The sequence below is a fragment of the Malaclemys terrapin genome, chromosome 17 (genome assembly GCF_027887155.1).
Source record: "Malaclemys terrapin pileata isolate rMalTer1 chromosome 17, rMalTer1.hap1, whole genome shotgun sequence".
NCBI lineage: Eukaryota > Metazoa > Chordata > Testudines > Emydidae > Malaclemys > Malaclemys terrapin.
The window spans coordinates 19,807,771-19,827,278 of record NC_071521.1 but is presented as its reverse complement, the minus strand read 5'-3'; the positions used below and the strand labels follow the sequence as shown (position 1 = coordinate 19,827,278).

At 45.5% G+C, this 19,508-nt stretch overlaps 1 protein-coding gene across 2 annotated transcripts in view; it reads right to left on the bottom strand.

The window, feature by feature from the left end:
* Window positions 1–944: 944 nt before the first annotated feature.
* Window positions 945–19,508, bottom strand: part of LOC128825428 (ficolin-1-like) — a 57,158-nt gene continuing 38,594 nt past the window's right edge. For both annotated transcript variants that reach the window (XM_054007945.1, XM_054007944.1), the window contains exons 4-10: window positions 17,759–17,794; window positions 14,244–14,279; window positions 10,719–10,754; window positions 6,947–7,074; window positions 6,181–6,310; window positions 4,979–5,113; window positions 945–1,800 (exon numbers count right to left, since the gene is read on the bottom strand). In XM_054007945.1, coding sequence (XP_053863920.1) covers window positions 1,547–1,800; window positions 4,979–5,113; window positions 6,181–6,310; window positions 6,947–7,074; window positions 10,719–10,754; window positions 14,244–14,279; window positions 17,759–17,794 — 755 coding nt within the window. In that variant the 3' untranslated portion in view covers window positions 945–1,546. The remainder of the gene's footprint in view (window positions 1,801–4,978; window positions 5,114–6,180; window positions 6,311–6,946; window positions 7,075–10,718; window positions 10,755–14,243; window positions 14,280–17,758; window positions 17,795–19,508) is intronic.

The following is a 19,508-nucleotide window of genomic DNA, read 5'->3' as shown; positions in this document are numbered from 1 at the left end:
CCTCAAACTTTCCCTCCTCATTTATACATTAGGAATACAATGACATGTCACTTAAAGAAAACTTGTTAAGCAAGCAGTTTCAATGGTCAAGCAAGAGGTTTCCTTCTGATGATTGATTAACCAGGGGTGGTTTTTTTTCCCAGAGTTTGCAGCCTTGAGGCCCTGTTAGACACATTCCTGAGGGCACATCCTGCTCTTCTAAAATGCATGTATCAGCAACTTCAACACAATTCTTCTCAGGAAGGACGCGGGGTCAAGCTGCCCTTTCTGTGGCACCCAAAACCTCCTCCCCTCCTGCCTTCGTGAAGCTAAGTCTGCTGCATGGCCACTTTACAGCCTGCTGACATGGCTGCTTTTAGCAATAAGGAATACTGGTTTCAGGCATTTTACTGGTTTGCCAAAATCTCCCCGTACAAGAGTGCTCGGCCCTGAAGAGCTCACAAGCTACATTGACAGGACAGACACAGGGTGAGGTAAGGACTAGAACACACAACCTGAGTGAACAATGCAATAGCAGCAAATGTCATTTTAGTGCCACGATTTTTTGTTGTTGGGGAGAGAGGGGGGTGTTTAGTTAGGAGGGGATCAACTAAATGGAAAGAAAGGGAAAGGGAGAGGGGGTGTTTAGTTAGGAGGGGATTGGCTAAATTAGGGTTACCATATTTAAGGTTTTAAAAAAGATGACACTCCACGGGGCCCTGGCCCCGTCCCTTCCCCGCCCCCTTCCCTGCCCCAACTCCGCCCCCTCCCCTGAGCGCCCCGCATTCCCCCTCCTCCCTCCCAGCCATGCGCAACAGCTGCCCAAGCGCTACTGGCTTCACGGTTTGCCGGGCAGCCCCCAGACCTCCAGACCCTGCGCCCCCGGCCGGGCGCTTCCCCAGTGCACCCGGAGCCCGGGAGGGGAAGCGCCCGGCTGGGGGTGCAGTGGGTCTGGAGGTCTGGGGGCTGCCCAGCAAACTGTGAAGCCGGTAGCGCTTGGGCAGCTCGGCTCTTCAGCTACAGAGAGCTGAGGTGTCTGGGGGGAGCAGCAGAAGCCGCCGCTGCGGGAAATCCGCCTGCAGCTCACAGCCTGCCGGAGCCGCTCAGGTAAGCGGGGGACTGGGGCAGGGATGCCGGCATTTTCCCGGACATGTTCGGCTTTTTGGCAATTCCCCCCCGGACGGGAATTTGAGGACCAAAAAGCCGGACATGTCCGGGGAAATCCGGACGTATGGTAACCCTAGGCTAAATGGAAAGAAAGGGGAAGGGAGAGGGGACATTGCAGGAAAGGAGGGTGAGGGGGCAGGATTAGGGAAAAGGGTAAGAGGAATAAGTGTGATGGTGAAGTTAAGAGACTGAGGAAAGGGTTGTGGCCAAAAGACAAATCAGCAGAGGGCAGAGAAACAGGAGGAAGTTCTGGGAATGGCTGAAGGTCCCTGCTTTGGCAGCTCCTGCAGCTGCTCCTAGTGGCCGGAGGTTTGGGCTGGTTCCTCTCTGCAGTTTTTCCACATGTGCTCACTGCAAAGGGATGCCTGGGAAAGCAGGAGGACCATGTGCTGCCATCTCATCATTGCTGAACAGGCCGAAATTTCATTTCTGAGAGTTTGAAGGAATATTTTCCGCCTCTGCTGGCGTGCCAGTTTATACCATCTCCGCTCCTATTATGGGCTCCCAGCCAATACATCCCATTGAGGTTTGAGTCGTGGCAATTACTGTACCACCAGGCCCCTTTGTAAAGTGTAGCACAATTAATGGAAGCAGGATCATTATCACGGTCTTTTGTTGTAAAGAACTTGTTCCTGTGAGGTGCTAATGAATCACCTGCGATAAAAACAAAAAAGATCTTTTTACCCCAGTTGTTTCTTAGTTACTGGTTCTAGAGTAAGATCATTCATTTCCCATGTCATGGGGTAAAACAAAGCCCTTGCAATACAAGCCGGGTGCTGCAGTAACATGACATTTCTCTGAGGAGAGAGAAGGGTGGGGATGTTTTTAAAGCAGGGCTCAGAGGCCCACACTCTCAGCTCTACATATACAGGGAATTGGATCAGTTTAGAACAGGGCACCACCAAATACTCTTTCCTGTCTCCAACCATGTCCAGTAATTTGCTCACAGAGGATGTTTGTTCCTAACCATGTCGGTTAGGAGACTGATTTCTGCCCTGAAGGGTGAGGTTTTACATGCCTTATAATGTCTTGCCTAATAAAGCTGGGAGCATTCGAATTATCCATATAAATGTCCCATCCTTTCCTGAATCCTACTGGTCTTGATATACTGTGGCAATTAGTTCCCTGGGTTAATTAAGTTTTGCATATAAAAATATTTCCTTTATAAGTTTTAAATTTACTGCTGTTCATTTTAATTGGAGATTGCCCTATATTTGTATTAAGAGAAGGGTAACTGGGAGGAGCAGATTCACCCTCATTTGCCTCCTCTTCAGACAACACAATTCCAATCTTTTCATTCTCTCTTTCAGTAGAAGTGTCTCCAGGCTTCTAGGCTGAGCGTTAAAGAGGGAGCCAGACACACAACTTCCATTACATTTCAATGGGATTTGGGCACCCTCACAGTCCTAGGGCTTGTCTACGTGAGGCAGAAGTCCAGAATAGCTATTATAGAATAGCGCGAACTCTTATGTCGCATGAAAAGTGCCTTACTGTGGTTTAGCTTAATTCAGTGGATTAAACTGAATACACAAAGGGGCTCTTAATGAGTGAGAAGAGTGTCCACATGGGGAGTTAGCATGGTATAGCTATTGCACTTAAATTCACACCCTAATTTATTTTGCAATAGCTTCTGCCTGTGCACAAGCCCTTAGGCTCCTTTGAAAAATCCCAGTTTTAATCCTTTTTGTTGTTCACTTCTGAACCTTCTCAGTTTAGGTTGTATTTCTGAGATATCTGGATCAGAACTGGACACACTATTCCACATCAGGGCATACAACAACATTGCATTATAAATAATTCCTTCAGTATTTGCTCTCATTCCTTAGGCATCCCAACACTTGGCTGCTTTTTAAGCTTTGCTGCATAATGAGTTTCACTGAGATGTCCACAGTGATGCCCAGATCTTTTTCCTGAGTGGCTGCAGCTGATTTAGAACCCAGCAATGTGTACGAGAAGCGAAAATCATTCCTTCTGACATGTATTACTTGGCATGGGTCAGCAGGGAGTTTCATCTACATCAACCAACCTGGACTAGATCCTCTGAAGTTCCTCACACATTTTTTAAGATTATCAGATGCAGCTGTTGCCACCTTATTACTCAGATTGCCCTGTCATTAATAAACACATTAAACACCACCAGATCCTTGCAGCCTCAGGGTATTAACAGTTAACCACGTTCAAAATTGACCAGTTATTCCTTATTTTAGCCAACTTCTGTTCCATACTAATACATTGCATCTCACTCTATCACTATTTAGTTTCCTTAATAGCCTTTTTTTGAGAGGTCTCAATATTTCACAGACTTTATCAAAGTCTAAATATATATTTTTATCCACTGTTTAGTTGACATGCTCAAAGAATTCTAAGAACATAAGAATGGCCCTACTGGGTCAGACCAAAAGGTCCATCTAGGCCAGTATCCTGTCTTCCCACAGTGGCCAGTGCCAGGTGCCCCAAAGGGAATGAACAGAACAGGTAATCATCAAGTGATCCATCCCCTGTTGCTCATTCCCAGCTTCTGGCAAACAGAGGCTAGGGACACCATTCCTACCCATCCTGGCTAATAGCTATTGATGGACCTATCCTCCATGAATTCATCTAGTTCTTTTTTGAACCCTGTTATGGTCTTGGCCTTCATAACATCATCTGGCAAGGAGTTCCACAGGTGGACTGTACGTTGTGTGAAGAAATACTTCCTTTTATTTGTTTTAAACCTGCTGCCTATTAATTTCATTTGGTGACCCCTAGTTCTTGTGTTATGAGAAGCAGTAAACGACACTTCTGATAGGGAAGACACAGCTTTCCTTTACAGGAGCCATGTCAATTTGTCACTATCATAACATGTTTGTTTACAGCTTTTATACATGTCTTCAGGTATTATTTCCATTAATGTACCTGGCCTTGTTTACATGGGGGACATGCTTACACATCTCTAAACCCTGAAAACTAACCCCAAAAGACTTTTCAGTGGCTCAGGTTACCGCTGTGACTTCCATTCACTTACACGACTTGCACATACACAGGAAAATATCGGTGTTCCTCACCAGAATAATCTCCTAAAGTTCAAGTCCAAATGCCTTGGTATGCAGAATGTTTTTGTGTATCTGTGTGTGTGGCCAAACACCTCATTTCATTTCTCATCCCCTTCTTTACAGAAGGCTTCTACCAATGCTGGCTGCCAGCAACAACCCGACCTCACTAATGAGGTAGCATTGAGTCCTGCGAGGTACCTATGACCTGCTATCTAACTGTTGGCGTCAGGTGGCAGGAGTAGTGTATGATTACTCTCAGCATATAGGAGAGTGGAAAGAGAGCTTCTCTAAATCAGGCCAGCAGTTTATTCAACCCCTATGCTGGCAGAGTGGCTTAGACTGCCTCTATTTTAACACTAGAATGAATACAACCTCTTTTCTTAATGAAGAAGCCCCTTTTATGGTTTCCATACCTATTTCCCTTCCACTTGCGGAATCATTTCAAACTATTTTCACTGCAGACTTGTTGGAGGAAACTTTTTACACTAGTCCTATGACACTAAAACATCATAGGAGTAATCTTAACAATCCCAAATCTGACTTCATATGCATGAAAGAATCACAGGAATCCTATTCTTTAACTAAATGATGCTTGAGGCAGCATCTTCCCAGATTATGTCGGGGGTCGAGTTTTCAGATGCTGTAATTAAACATGAGCCTGTGATTTTCTAAGAGGCTAAACAAACTCAGATTTTGCCGATGGTGGGATTTCACATTTAGCCACAAGATTGTGTACATTTTAGCTCTATTTGCATGTGCTCCCTGTGGTATGATCACTGCAGAATGGGGCAACCACCTACCTGCAGTGCTGTTAATAAAGTCTCCTAGAATCAGCTTGTATTTCTCAGTCTCTCCTAAAATTTTGAATGACTTGTACTTGGCAAACACATGGTTATTTTCAAAATCTCGGAGGTCAATGCGCAGTTCGTTAGTTCCTGTTAAAGACATGAAGATTAGCAAATATTCAATACATCCCATTAGCATCTTGTATAATTTTGGGTTTATTTTGGGGTGAGCCTCATCTACACAGGCCAAGCCATCAATTTATGAACCATTGCTAACCCAGATACACCCCCCAATCTCACTTCCTCATTAGCAAAGTACATCTACAGCTGATACTTCTGTTCCAGCTAATAGATCAGAATCGGGAGCATTCACCACTCCGTGGGCTGCCCAGAGTCAGTTCACTAATGAACCAGCAAAAGGCAACCTCAGCACCTGTCTTGCCCCCACTGGTTAGCTGAGAATCCCTGTCACTGGAATTAGTTCGCAATTCTGGATCTCAGAGTCAAATGGGAGACAAGAAGGAACCATTAGGAACATGGAGAAAGACAGACAGAGAATTTAGCTAGATTTGAAGCTGACTTATTCTGCAGATGCTGGGTAGATAGCTGTGTCTGCAGTCATACAGATGGACTGGTTATTTTGCTACTTGCTAACCTTCTGGGCAACAACAGCCTAAGAGCTTCTTGCACCGCTCATTCACAGGATCACAGTCTCTGGCAAGAGCCGGGTCGCTACCTTAGGAAATTATGCAACAGGGCTGAAACAGTTAATTGGCCAGGATTTGGATTTGTTAGGTTGGATGTCTCACCTTCTGGAGAAGTTGGGTAAAATCCTGGCCCCATTGAAGTCAATAACATTTTTGCAACTGACTTCAATGGGACTTCATCCATTTCTGTAAATGACATGACATAACACTGCGCAGGTCCGAGTTACCCAAGGAGGGAGCGGGATTAGATTTAACATACGATCAGATGCTGGATATTCACTATTCAGTCACCTCTACCATTTCTAAATGTAACCAAGCTTACTTGTAGCCAGCACAGCTAGAGAGTGTTGCTAGTTTTGATAAATTTTCCTGGCAGGACTATTCTATAGGGAATAACCAGTTTGGATTCGGGCAGCAGTTTCAGTGCTACTGGTGTGCTCCACCTTGTGCTAAACTTTCTTTCTTGGTTACAGAATTGTAGAGGAAAAAATGTATCCATAATGTCTATACCAAGAGATGTTAATAGGTGAATATTGTCGTTCCCCAGCCAGAATTCTGTCAGCGAGCTTCCAAAACCCCTCTTGTATGAATCCCAGTCACGGAAAAAATCAACGGAGCCATCTGCCCGTCTCTGAAAGACCTGAGAGGAAATAAAAAACTCAGGTGGGAAACTGATAAAGTGAACCTGAAGTTTTATGTCTCATAGCATCTCTGGAGAATTTCTGAGTGATGTGTGCTGTTAATAGGAATGATGCGCCTAAATGCCTCATGCCCAGAACTGAGAATTTACCCATAAATGTTAGCATCTTACATCAGTTGTTCTATAAAAAGGAAACTTAACTGAAAGGCTTTCAGCAAAATTAAAATCAACACCAACTACATTGATCATTTGCTTGCATTTAGTTTTGCCTGTGATCAACAGGTTCCATGAGCGGAACCCTGAGAGGGCAGTGTGGAGAGAAGGTGCTGCAAAAACGGAGCATCAGGTAGGCCTACCAAATACCCACAAATATAGTGACTTGCAAGGGGACAGAGTGAACAATGGGGCATATGCATGTTGCTAACCTCTGCAATAGTGAATTCTGTCTTGCTTTCATTTCAGAATTAGCCATCAGATGGTAGTTGGATTACATTTTACTTTCACTCTGACACTATGTTCTATGGATACACTTGCTTTTATTTACCTATATAAAACAAACACTCTTGGAAAGAGTTGACTCCCATTTTGAGACATGAAGCTGTCTGACGAGCATCATTATTCTCAATTCTTACTTACAATCCAGCCTCCACCATCTGAGTCCATGTCACACAGCACACGCATGGCAGTGCAGCCTTTGGGATAGATCGTGTACCAGCCGCTCAGAATATTCCCTTTGGCTAACAGCTCCTTGCAGTTCCTCAGTCCTGGTCAGAGCAGGAATTTCAAAATAGAAATATACTGTAACAGAATGGCTTTCACTGAGCCAAGGGCATCTTATCTCCCGACATTATAACTGAGATTTGTACCATCAAATAAAAACGTTATCTCATCTCACCATTTATGTCCACACCATTGTCATCAGGCCTATTACATAAGCCCTGACTCCCATTTAAAAAGACTAAAATGTAACTGATCTTCTTGGACGTGAATTCCTCAGTATGGAACTGAAAACAGGATATAACGATTCATACTGTTATAGGTTGGCTTAAAGACCCTTCAGCTGATGAGTGTAGCAGCTGCCCTTCATTTAGGTTAAACATAAGAAACAATAGCAGTTTAAACAGGGTTTCTCAGTGCATGGGGTGCAGCCCCTACTTGGGTCACCAAAATGTGCCAAAGGGTGATGCAGGAGGCCTGGGGAGGGGAGGCAGGAGTCTCCCTCGGGAGGGGAGGGTTGCAAAGCCTGCCCCGCACTCAGCCTGCAGTGGTGGCTCCTATCTCATCCTAATGGAGGGACACAACATTACACAAGTTTGGTCCAGTTACCTCCATGTCATGGTAATGGAGGGGCTGGCCGGGCCAAATTTGCTTGTGTGGCACTGCAACCCCATGTACCCGGTCACAACACCTGGAGCGGGGAGCCATGCCCAGCCAGCCCTGTGGCACAGGAGTTGTGGAATGTCAATTATTTAGCTATTTACTGAGTCGCAAGAGGCCATCAAGGTTTACAAACAGGTTCAGAACCACTGTTTAGGCACACACAGCCTAAACAAGCTGGCTGAACATTTGGAGCTCTGAGGAAGAACACTCTCCCATGTTTTTTTATTCCTCCTGTGTTTGAAGAAGCAGGACTTTGTATGTTCTTTATAAATAAAGAGGATTGCAGACTGGCTAACCTAGTGAGGAGGGCTTTAAACTAGGTTCAACGGGGACAGGTGAGCAAAGCCCACAGGTAAGTGGGGAACATGGAGACCTGGGAGATGGGTCGGAAACGAGAGGGAGTGTGGGCTATATTGGCAGAGAGAAAGGAGGGTCAGGACAAAGCTGGGAGGAAAGATCAAACCAGTATCTTAGATGCCTATATACAAATGCGAAAAGTATGGGTAATAAGCAGGAAGAACTGGAAGTGCTAATAAATAAATACAACTATGACATTGTTGACATCACTGAAACTTGGTGGGATAATACACATGATTGGAATGTTGGTGTGGATGGGTACAGCTTGCTCAGGAAGGATAGACAGGGGGAAAAGGGAGGAGGTGTTGCCTTATATATTAAAAATGTACACACTTAGACTGAGGTAGAGATGGACATAGGAGATGGAAGTGTTGAGAGACTCTGGGTTAGGCTAAAAGGGGTAAAAAACAAGGGAGATGTCATGCTAGGAGTATACTACAGGCCACCTAACCAGATGGAAGAGGTGGATGAGGCTTTTTTTAAGCAACTAACAAAATCATCCAAAGCCCAAGATTTGGTGGTGATGGGGGACTTCAACTATCCGGATATATGTTGGGAAAATAACACAGCGGGGCACAGACTATCCAACAAATTATTGGACTGCATTGCAGACAACTTTTTATTTCAGAAGGTTGAAAAAACTATTAGGGGGGAAGCTGTTCTAGACTTGATTTTAACAAATAGGGAGGAACTCGTTGAGAATGTGAAAGTAGAAGGCAGCCTGGGTGAAAGTGATCATGAAATCATAGAGTTTGCAATTCTAAGGAAGGGTAGAAGGGAGAACAGCAAAATAGAGACAATGGATTTCAGGAAGGCAGATTTTGGTAATCTCAGAGAGCTGATAGGTAAGGTCCCATGGGAATCAAGACTGAGGGGAAAAACAACTGAGGAGAGTTGGCAGTTTTTCAAAGGGACACTATTAAGGGCCCAAAAGCAAGCTATTCCGCTGGTTAGGAAAGATAGAAAATGTGGCAAAAGACCACCTTGGCTTAACCACGAGATCTTGCATGATCTAAAAAATAAAAAGGAGTCATATAAAAAATGGAAACTAGGACAGATTACAAAGGATGAATATAGGCAAACAACACAGGAATGCAGGGGCAAAGGCACAAAATGAGCTCAAACTAGCTACAGGAATAAAGGGAAACAAGACGACTTTTTATCAATACATTAGAAGCAAGAGGAAGACCAAAGACAGAGTAGGCCCACTGCTTAGTGAAGAGGGAGAAACAGTAACAGGAAACTTGGAAATGGCAGAGATGCTTAATGACTTCTTTGTTTCGGTCTTCACCAAGAAGTCTGAAGGAATGCCTAACATAGTGACTGCTAATGGGAAGGGGGTAGGTTTAGCAGATAAAATAAAAAAAGAACAAGTTAAATGCCTGCAAGTCACCAGGGCCTGATGAAATGCATCCTAGAATACTCAAAGAGCTAATAGAGGAGGTATCTGAGCCTCTAGCTATTATCTTTGGAAAATCATGGGAGACGGGAGAGATTCCAGAAGACTGGAAGAGGGCAAATATAGTGCCCATCTATAAAAAGGGAAATAAAAACAATCCAGGAAACTACAGGCCAGTTAGTTTAACTTCTGTGCCAGGGAAGATAATGGAACAAGTAATTAAGGAAATCATCTGCAAACACTTGGAAGGTGGTAAGGTGATAGGGAACAGCAAGCATGGATTTGTGAAGAACAAATCATGTCAAACCAATCTGATAGCTTTCTTTGATAGGATAACGAGCCTTGTGGATAAGGGTGAAGCGGTGGATGTGGTATACCTAGACTTTAGTAAGGCATTTGATATGGTCTCGCATGATATTCTTATCGATAAACTAGGCAAATACAATTTAGATGGGGCTACTATAAGGTGGGTGCATAGCTGGCTGGATAACCGTACTCAGAGAGTTGTTATTAATGGTTCCCAATCCTGCTGGAAAGGTGTAACGAGTGGGGTACCGCAGGGGTCTGTTTTGGGACCGGCTCTGTTCAATATCTTCATCAATGACTTAGATATTGGCATAGAAAGTACGCTTATTAAGTTTGCAGATGATACCAAACTGGGAGGGATTGCAACTGCTTTGGAGGACAGGGTCATAATTCAAAATGATCTGGACAAATTGGAGAAATGGTCTGAGTTAAACAGGATGAAGTTTAACAAAGACAAATGCAAAGTGCTCCACTTAGGAAGGAAAAATCAGTTTCACACATACAGAATGGGAAGAGACTGTCTAGGAAGGAGTACGACAGAAAGGGATCTAGGGGTTATAGTGGACCACAAGCTAAATATGAGTCAACAGTGTGATGCTGTTGCAAAAAAAGCAAACATGATTCGAGGTCCCTTCCAGTCCTAGAATCTATGAAAAGGTACAAGACTCCATTGTCAACTTCTCCTCTCAACTGGAAATACCTGCAGTGCCCGAACTTTGACTAGCTGCAGCTGCTCCAATTGAAAGGGGTAAAAATAAAATGGATTCCTACTATCTTTGGTAATTAACTCCCCTTCCAAAGGCAAGAAACTCTCTCGTTTTTGGCCAAATCCTGTTTGCCTTACTCTTGTGAGAATTTCCAGAAGACTTTTCAGGTTAGTAGGGCAAACAGGAGCAGTAGCTGTATGTCACTACACCCTTTGAATGGGAACGAGATAACAGGCCAGTAATTAAAGCAAAAACTCACCTTCTTTACAAGCTGCATCTTCCAGATCCTTCAATGCTATGCAAGAAAAGGAACACAATGGAAATGGATTAAAAACTGGGAGCAACTGGTTTTTCCAAACAGATGTTCAGACCTAACATATAAAAGTTGAATCTAATTATCTGATTTATCTTATTCCATAAATGCAGCCAGTTGACTATTCAGCAGCCCACCTCTATCTGTTACGACTCATGTTAAAAGTAATTGGCCATTTTCACAGTTAACTTAAACAAAACACATTTAGCGTTCAACTGGATTCCTCTCTCGGTCATACATAAACCACAGGTGGGAGCACTGAACTGGGGTGAAAGGACAAAGTCAGCCAAAGCCAACCAGAGGGGATGCTATGTTAGGGCATGTCTACACGGCAAATGAAGGCAGAGTTGTAGCATGGGTAGGCATGCCTGCCCTAGCTTTAATCTAGCTAGCACGGCTTACAATAGCAATGAAAATGTGGTGTGGGCTTCAGTGAAGGATAGCTGCCCCAGTATAAGCACACTGGGGACCCTGGGCACTGAGAGAATGCTGGGCCTGCACCAGCATCCCCACAGCTATTACTACCCACACTAGCTATGTTAAATCTAGCATGGATATGCCTACCCCCACTGAAATTGCACTTTTATTTGCAGTATAGATCTACCCTTATACTTGGTTTTAGTAAGTAGTGAGGACATTACAGAAGAGCTGCTCATAGAAAACAGAACAGGAGTACTTGTGGCACCTTAGAGACTAACACATTTATTAGAGCATAAGCTTTCGTGGGCTACAGCCCACTTCATCGGATGCATAGAATGGAACATATAATGAGGAGGTATATACACATACAGAGAACATGAAAAGGTGGGAGTTGCCCAACAAACTCTAAGAGGTTAATTAATTAAGATGAGCTATTGTCAGCTGGAGAAAAAAAACTTTTGTAGTGATAATCAAGATAGCCCATTTAAGACAGTTTGACAAGAAGGTGTGAGGATACTTAATTTTTTTCTCCTGCTGACAATAGCTCATCTTAATTAATTAGCCTCTTAGAGTTGGTTGGGCAACTCCCACCTTTTCATGTTCTCCTTTTCATGTGTTAAGGGGGGGGGGGGCATGTAAGATGCGCTCCCCCCCCCCCCGCCCGCATACCTCCCTCCTCTTCCACCCAGGTTGGGAGGTAAACTCTGCAGATGAACTTCTGAACTCTGGGGGCTGCACTGACCAAGATCAGAAACTGTGGGTGGGGTGACTTTTGGGTTGCTGGACTTAAGACCCTGAGGGGAAAAGGACACTGCCAAATTTACTTGGGAGGGGGTCTTTTGATCATGGTTGTTGTTATGAATCCTGTTTGTGGTGTTTCCCCAACATAATGCCGCATTGTTTCCCTCCTTTATTAAAAGGCTTTTGCTACACTCAGACTCTGTGCTTGCGAGAAGGGAAGTATTGCCTCTTAGAGGCACCTAGGGGGGTGGTATGTAATTGTCACGGGGTGGGGGCTCAAGCCGGTTTTGCATTGTGTTATTGAAACGGAACCTCTAGATACTGAACCCGGCCCTTGTTGCTGCCAACTCTGATGGGCAGAAGGGTTACACAAGAATTGCTAAAGAAGAGGCAATGAATTGTGCTGAAAGGATAGCTATCAATCTGGAGGGAGGGTACTAGTGGAGTTCCTCAAGGGTTGGTCTTTGGACCATTATAATTTTAATATTTTCATTAATGAGTAAAGATCAGATTGCTTTCTAGAAATAGATCAGGGGGGTAAAAAGCCAGCAGGGGAAGAGCTATTGAAGTCAAAGGGCAATATTGGCACAAGCATAAACTGGTCAAGAATAAGTTTAGACTAGAAATTAGAAGGGGGGTTCTAACCATCAGACGAGTGACGTTCTGGAACAGCTTTCCAATAGGCGTAGTGGAGGACAAACAACCTAGCTAGTTTTAAGCTGGAGCGTGATATGTTTATAAACAGGAGTGTAGGATGGAGTTGTCACAGCAGGGGAGTGGACTCAACAAGACACAATTAAAGAATGTACCACCTTCTGGGTCATTAAGTTCCCCGTTTCAAAGAATTAACCAAACCTCATCAAGTTAAGTCCTCCTCTTTTCCTAACATGTGTCTGAATCTGCCATAACTCCCAATACTGGCAGAGCGGAATGTTTTAGAAATGGTACCAAACATCCTAAATTAGAGGATATTATAAAAACCATGAATGTGGCCTGGTGACAGGTTCCAAAAGTCCTAAACTCCATTCCTATTTATAAAACAGTCTTAGGGCCCAACTCCATTGAGTGGTGACCTCAGGAGGAATTGCAAAGGAGTGGGGCATCTTACCAGAGGCACTTAGCACTCTGCTGAGTTGACTTTGGAGTGACTTGTTTCCACTATGTTCTTATCTTTGCAGAGCTCAGTGCCCAAGGTAAAAAACCATGGGGTAACTAATATACGTGAGCTCTCTCACTAACAGCACAGAGAGATAAGGCACTGTGGTTTTGCTGTGAGATAGTGAGGTGAGGTGAACCATGGATGAGGTGGGGTTAGAGCTAACCTTGTCCAGTTACCTCATGGTAAACACTACAAATGCCTTGTCTTCACTGAGGTTTTACACAAGATGGCTATTCCATGACACAGACCTTTTTGCCAGTGAAGAAAAGCCAGAGTCCTTGGACTGTATGGTCCACAGTGTGGCACAGGGCAGTGTACAGGAAGTTGCAGCAGTTCACTACTAGACCTACCATAAAAACTCAAGCAGGACCCATGATAGAATGCCACATGCAGATTTGTTACTTAAAAGGCACCAAGCAAATGATTTGCAAAAATCAGAGATAACAAAAGTGGCATCTGTGGAAACCCTGGACGAATCATAACTAAACCAAAGCACCCCGTACAGTAAGATAGAGAGAGAACAAATCTCTTTGCCTCAGACCTTATTCTTGTTACACATCTACACTTCGGTGTGGCACAACAGTAACATCTCAATGCAAGGGGGGAAGAATGTGCTTCCACTTTGCACATCCAAATCTCAACTCACTCCTGCAGAGAGGCAAGGGGAAGGAAGGTTCAGCGACCCCTGTGAGCTACCACATCTCACCCCTCCAATGGGTAACATGAAGGTCCAGGGCCATGCACAGTGGGTAAGAAATGTTAAAGAGTAACATCTGATCAAAAACATTCAACCAGTTAAAAGCACCAATTAAGGAAGGGAACAGATCAGCTATATGAAGGATTAAATGCCCATTAAGAGGGTCCAGGTTAAAAAAAAATAAGTTGGTTGAAATGGCCACAGAAAGAACCCATCTCATTTCTCCAGAGTTTGTAACCCCACCCCACACATGGGAATTCTGGTGGAGCAGGGACCAGGAATTTAGTTTGAATCTTTATGTAATTGTAGAAGATGAGGCAACATTTGGATGGCCACAGGCAGAGCATGGCACAGTATGCAAAGAAATTACACTCAGTAAGTTTCCTGTGTCATTTCAAGCACTAGCACTAGAATATCAAACCTGACATGTTTTGAGGAGTTCAGAGGTGCTCACCTATTTTTGCTGGTGCTCCAGGTTCTCCTTTGATTCCTAAAATAAAAACACAAGGTCAAATCCTTGCACTACTTGGAGCCCACACCTGGATGGGCTTGGGGCTGCCAATTACACTGTGGTGTAAGAACATGGAGAGTTTTAGCAGAGAAGCTTTAACCCCCTTGGGTGGATCGCAACTGAGACTCTTGTGGATCACTCTGAAAAAACAACTTGATCTATCTGATAGAAGCTGCTTCGTTTGTCAAATGAGTCATATTTGTTAGATATGTTAGTGTCTATGTTTGTGTGTGTTGTAAGTGGCCAATAAAAAGAGAGCACCACGTAGGATATTCGTTAACATATTGAGAGGCTTTGCTCCAAAGCAAGACGTTTGCTCAAACACACAAACGGGCAGAATAAACTCCGAAGCACATAGACAGATCTTCAGGGCTATTTCACTGGATTCATGCACAGGTTTTTAAACACAATGGTCCTTGTTCACACTAACAGCAAAATTTTTAACATCACGTTTGCTGACATGATAATACATGCTTTCCTAGCGTAGAAATTGACAGACAAGGTTTAAAGGCATCTTTTTAGTAGAGTTGCTAACTTTCTAATCCCACAAAACTGAACACTCTAGCCCTGTCCCTTCCCCAAGGCCCTGCCCCCCCTGCTCACTACATTCTCCCTCCCTCGGTGGCTTGCTCTCCCCCATCCTCACTCACTTTCACTGGGCTGGGGCAGGGGGTTGGAGTGCAGGAGGGGATGAGGGCTCTAACTGGGGCCAGAAATGAGGGGTTCAGGGTATGGGAGGTGACTGCGGGATGAGGCAGGGGGTTGGAGTGTGTGGGGGGGTGAGGGCTCCATCTGGGGATGCAGGCTCTGGGTGGGGCCGAGGATGAGGGGTTTGGGCTGTAGGAGGGGGCTCCAGGTTTCGGGGCAGCTCAGGGCTAGGGTGGGGGGCTGAGGCGCAGGGTTTGGGGGTGGGATTACCTCCAGCGGCTCCCGGTCAGCGGCGCAACGGAGGGGCTAAGGCAAGCTCCCTTCCTGTCCTGGCAATGCGGACTGCGTTGCACTCCGGAAGCAGCCAGCAGGTCCGACTCCTAGGCAGAGGCACAGCAGGCGGCTCTGCACACACTGCTCTCGCCCACAGGCACCACCCCCAGTGCTGACTGGAGCCGCCAGGGTCCCTTTCCGACTGGGTGTTCCAGTCGAAAACCGGACACTTGGTCACCCTACTCCTTAGGTGAGCCAAAAAACACAAAAAACCCAACCTATGCAAAGTACTGATGTGCACCCATGAAAATTAGATTTAAAAAAATGTAAAAGGTTGGGTAGCCAGAAAACACAGATAATGAAACTATTCAAATATATCTTAGAAATACAGTAACACATGCACTGGTGTTAGAGCCAAAGGATGAGGTAACACACTACATGTTAGTGAAGTCCCAACTCCTGGAGTAACACACAGAGTCTATAAGAGAATGTGGGGTGAAGAAGGGGGGATGCAATGAAATTAACAAAGACAATGTGACTTCGAGGGACCGGCTGGGACTTTGACTGGACTGATGGCCTTAACATTGAGAAGAAGGGGCCAAACATTGCAACTTAGGTGCCTAAAGTTTGTCACCAAATCCTCATTTGGGCACCTTAGTAATTAAACTGATTTTCCCTGGGTGCCCAATACTGAGAGCTCAGACCAACTTGGTAGGTGCCTAACTTTAGGCATCCCGGTTTGAAAGTCTTGACCTAAATCATTATTTAGGAACCCCAGTATAAATTGTCCAGATCTGGAATTAGGCACAAACCACAACTGGACTGACCACTGCAGCGCTTCACTGTTAAGTACCCAGCCTCCCAGTGGAATCCCCAAACCCTGTGGTAATGTCTAGGCTCCTTATACAATGCATGGGGAGACACGGGCACCTGACAATGGGATCTACTAAAGCCAGCATGCTGAGTGGGGAACAGCCTAAGCTAGCCAATAGCAGACACTGAGGGGATGGTGTGTCCCCTAAGCTCCACCCCTCTCAGGGACTTAGGTGCCTAAATCCAGGCTGGAAGGAGGTGCCTCTCTCTGCTTGTGATCCACAGTTAGAACCATCTCCTAGAGTCAGGGGCCTGAGACGTCTCTTGCAAGAACAGTGATGCTCACCTAACTCCACTTAAAAGAACTGAAGAGGGGTCACCTTCTAATCTTTAGCCCAGTGGTTAGGGCATGCACTAACTCCCCACTCTGTTTGAGAAGAAAGGATTTGAACAATGGTTTACCCACCTCTCAGGTGAGTACCCTAAACATTGGACTATAGATTCACCCTCTCTCTGGCCCCATGAGGATTTAAGCCTTTAATACAAAGTTGAACAGTTTCAACCTTGAGAAAGCCCCACAACAGGCAATCCTGCAGTCCAGTGGCCAGTGCACTTTCCTGAAGGGCGTGAACCCCAAGTTCCAACATCTTTGCCACAACCAGCAGATGGAGGAATTGAACTGGAGTTTCCCACATCCCAGGTGGGCATCTTAACCACTGGGCTAAAGGTTATGTAGAGGACCACCTCCTTCCTCTCCTCCGTCACCCCTTATGCTCGACCAGAAGCACTATTCCATACTTGGCAGTTTAAGCTTTTTGCCAACTTGACAGTATTGTTAGAAATATCCGTCTAAGGCATGTTCATGTCGAACCTTTTTTTATTTTATGATTTCCTCTGGTTTTCTGAAGGGAGGACAGCCTTGTTTTCATCCACACGACCAGCACAGCTCAGCTGACGCGTTTCTCAAGCCCTCCTTGCTCCCAGAGGAATTGTACTGGCCTCTAAGGCCATGTCTATACTAGGGATTTATATAGACTGGGATTTCCAGGTGTGATGTTAGCACATCCTGACATGTTTTAAAAGTCTAGTGTAGGTGAGGCTCACTGCCTTTAACATGTGTTAAACTGGTCATGTTAAAACCTAGGGGGGAGCCTTGATGAGCTAACAGGTGTTAAAGCTACAGTCCTTGTCTACACTAGGATTTTAATACACGTTAACATGTATTAAAAACACAGACTTTTTCCTAGTGAGGAAAAGACCCTGGTGGCTGAAGAGCCCCAGTCTGGCCCCGGGTATCAGTGAAGGGTTCAGTACAGGGCCTCAGGAGATGCTGTTCTCTTTTGAAGAGCGGGGAATCCTTCACAATGGCCTTCCCTCTATTGAAGATGGCTGGACATCACCCCTTCCTATATTTAGAAATTCAGCCATGATTGGCTTAAAGTCTCCTCTTGCTGTATATTATTTAAGTAATCAAAACTAACAACTCTTCATTTGCAACTTTATGTCCCTTGGTCCCATCATTCCAGGATTCTCCCCAGAAGTTGCTTCTCCTGAAATCACAGGTGATTCTGAGTTACTGACACAATCTCTCTGAAACAGAGAACCTAGGCCCGATCATGCAGCCTTAAATCACGGGCAGTTGCTTTCAAGGGAGGATCTGGCCCTTGAGGGGTGCTGAGCACCTATTAGTTGCCCTCCAGTGAGAACTATCTGAGGTCTCTCACCTTTTGATCCAGGGAAGCCGACAACACCTTTCTCTCCTGGGGGAAGAAGAAAAAAATGTTTGAAAGATTTAGCAGCGACACAGTATTTGGTGCTTAGATACTATGAGCTCAACTGTCCCTTGCAGGCCCTGCCCTGCACTGGGGGAACAACAGAGTTGCTGGGCCCAGTGGGAATTCCAGGATGCATAGCACCTCAGGGGGCACATCATCACCCAGAGATCCTGGAGAGAGCCGATGCTGTGCCACCCTTGAAGAAGATGCAGAAATGCCCCTCAGTGGCTGCTCAATTCTAATGGTTGTTGTGGGTGAGAAGACAGGTCAGTGCCCTGACCCACAAGCTTGTCAGAAGTTAGCACCCATAACGGCACCAGCATGGCAGATTCCTTGCACTCCCCATAAGAGGGCACCAGGGTAGAGAGATTATTTTTGCCTTCCAGCTCTGTTGCCGATCTGCCTAGGGACTGAGCACAATCATGACCTATGGTGATAGGGACGTTAGAGGTACAAGACAAGATAAATTGAGAGGTGATACATGAAGTGGTGTAAACTACCCTGAGTCAGAGGGTATAAGTAGGTGTAAGGGAGACAAACTCTGGCCATGCCTACACCACAGGTTTTTTTTCTGGTTTCTAGCATTAGTGCATCCCCACATGAGCAACTTTTCATTAAAAAACACCTGAGACTTGTCTACACTAGAACTTACACTGGTGGTGCTGCTCTGGTGGAGCTTTACAGGTCCACATTTTCTCAGAGAAAGTTACTTCTGGGGAAATTCTGCACTACTGCGTGTATTCATAATTAATGAGCCATGCATATTTTTAATTTTTCGCACAGAAAAAAGCTTCTGCTGAAATGTTGATGCAGTTCCACCTTTTGCCCAGCAGAGGGCGCTGTGGCTCAAGAACAGCAGCAGCTCCCAGCAGAAAATAATGTCTGCATTTCTGCCTTTTGCCCACCAGAGGGCGATGTGGCGATAGAGCACAGCAGCAACTCCCAGCCAGGTAATGAAGAGAAAGAGCCTGCCTTCCTCGCAGCACCTGTCAGGCCAGGTCAGGAGACAGGGGTTATGGAGAGACAGACAGCTTGGGGTGCTGGGGGGTCAGACGGGGCTCATAAGGGCTAGTGGGGGAGGACACAGGGGGGAGGGAGGTGCAGGGCCATATGGTGATGGGGGCAGGGATGCAGAGCTACATAGGTACAGGGGAGTGCCTGGGTGGGGCACAGAGATATGTGGGGACAGAAGGTGGGGGTACAGGGACACATGGGGCAAGGGGTGGCTGACTGGGGGCACAGAGACACAGGGTGGCTGAGTGGGGAAACAGACACATAGGGACAGGGACACGGAGTACAGGGACACATAGGGACGGGGGAATGGGTGTGAGAGTGGAGATGGAGGGACACGTGGACAAGGGATGGAGGGACACATGGGGGTGCAGGAACAAATGGGGACAGGGGGCAGATGTGCCTGACTGATTGAGAGAGGCTAGGGGTCAGCCAGGGTCTGCATGGGGGAAGCGCCCTAACAATCCATAACCACCCTCCCCCAAAAAAAACCTGTTCCATACTTTTCCCACCCATACCCAACAACTCTCCAAGTTCACACCCAGGCTCCTTCGCAGCAATCTACTTCCCTCTGCTCCTCTGTTACCCCTGACTCCCCCACGCTTTTGAGGGGTGCGGAAAATACGGTTCTATATTGTAGTTTAAATGAATAATGATTACTCGGCGTTCTGTATTGATATGCCTAATA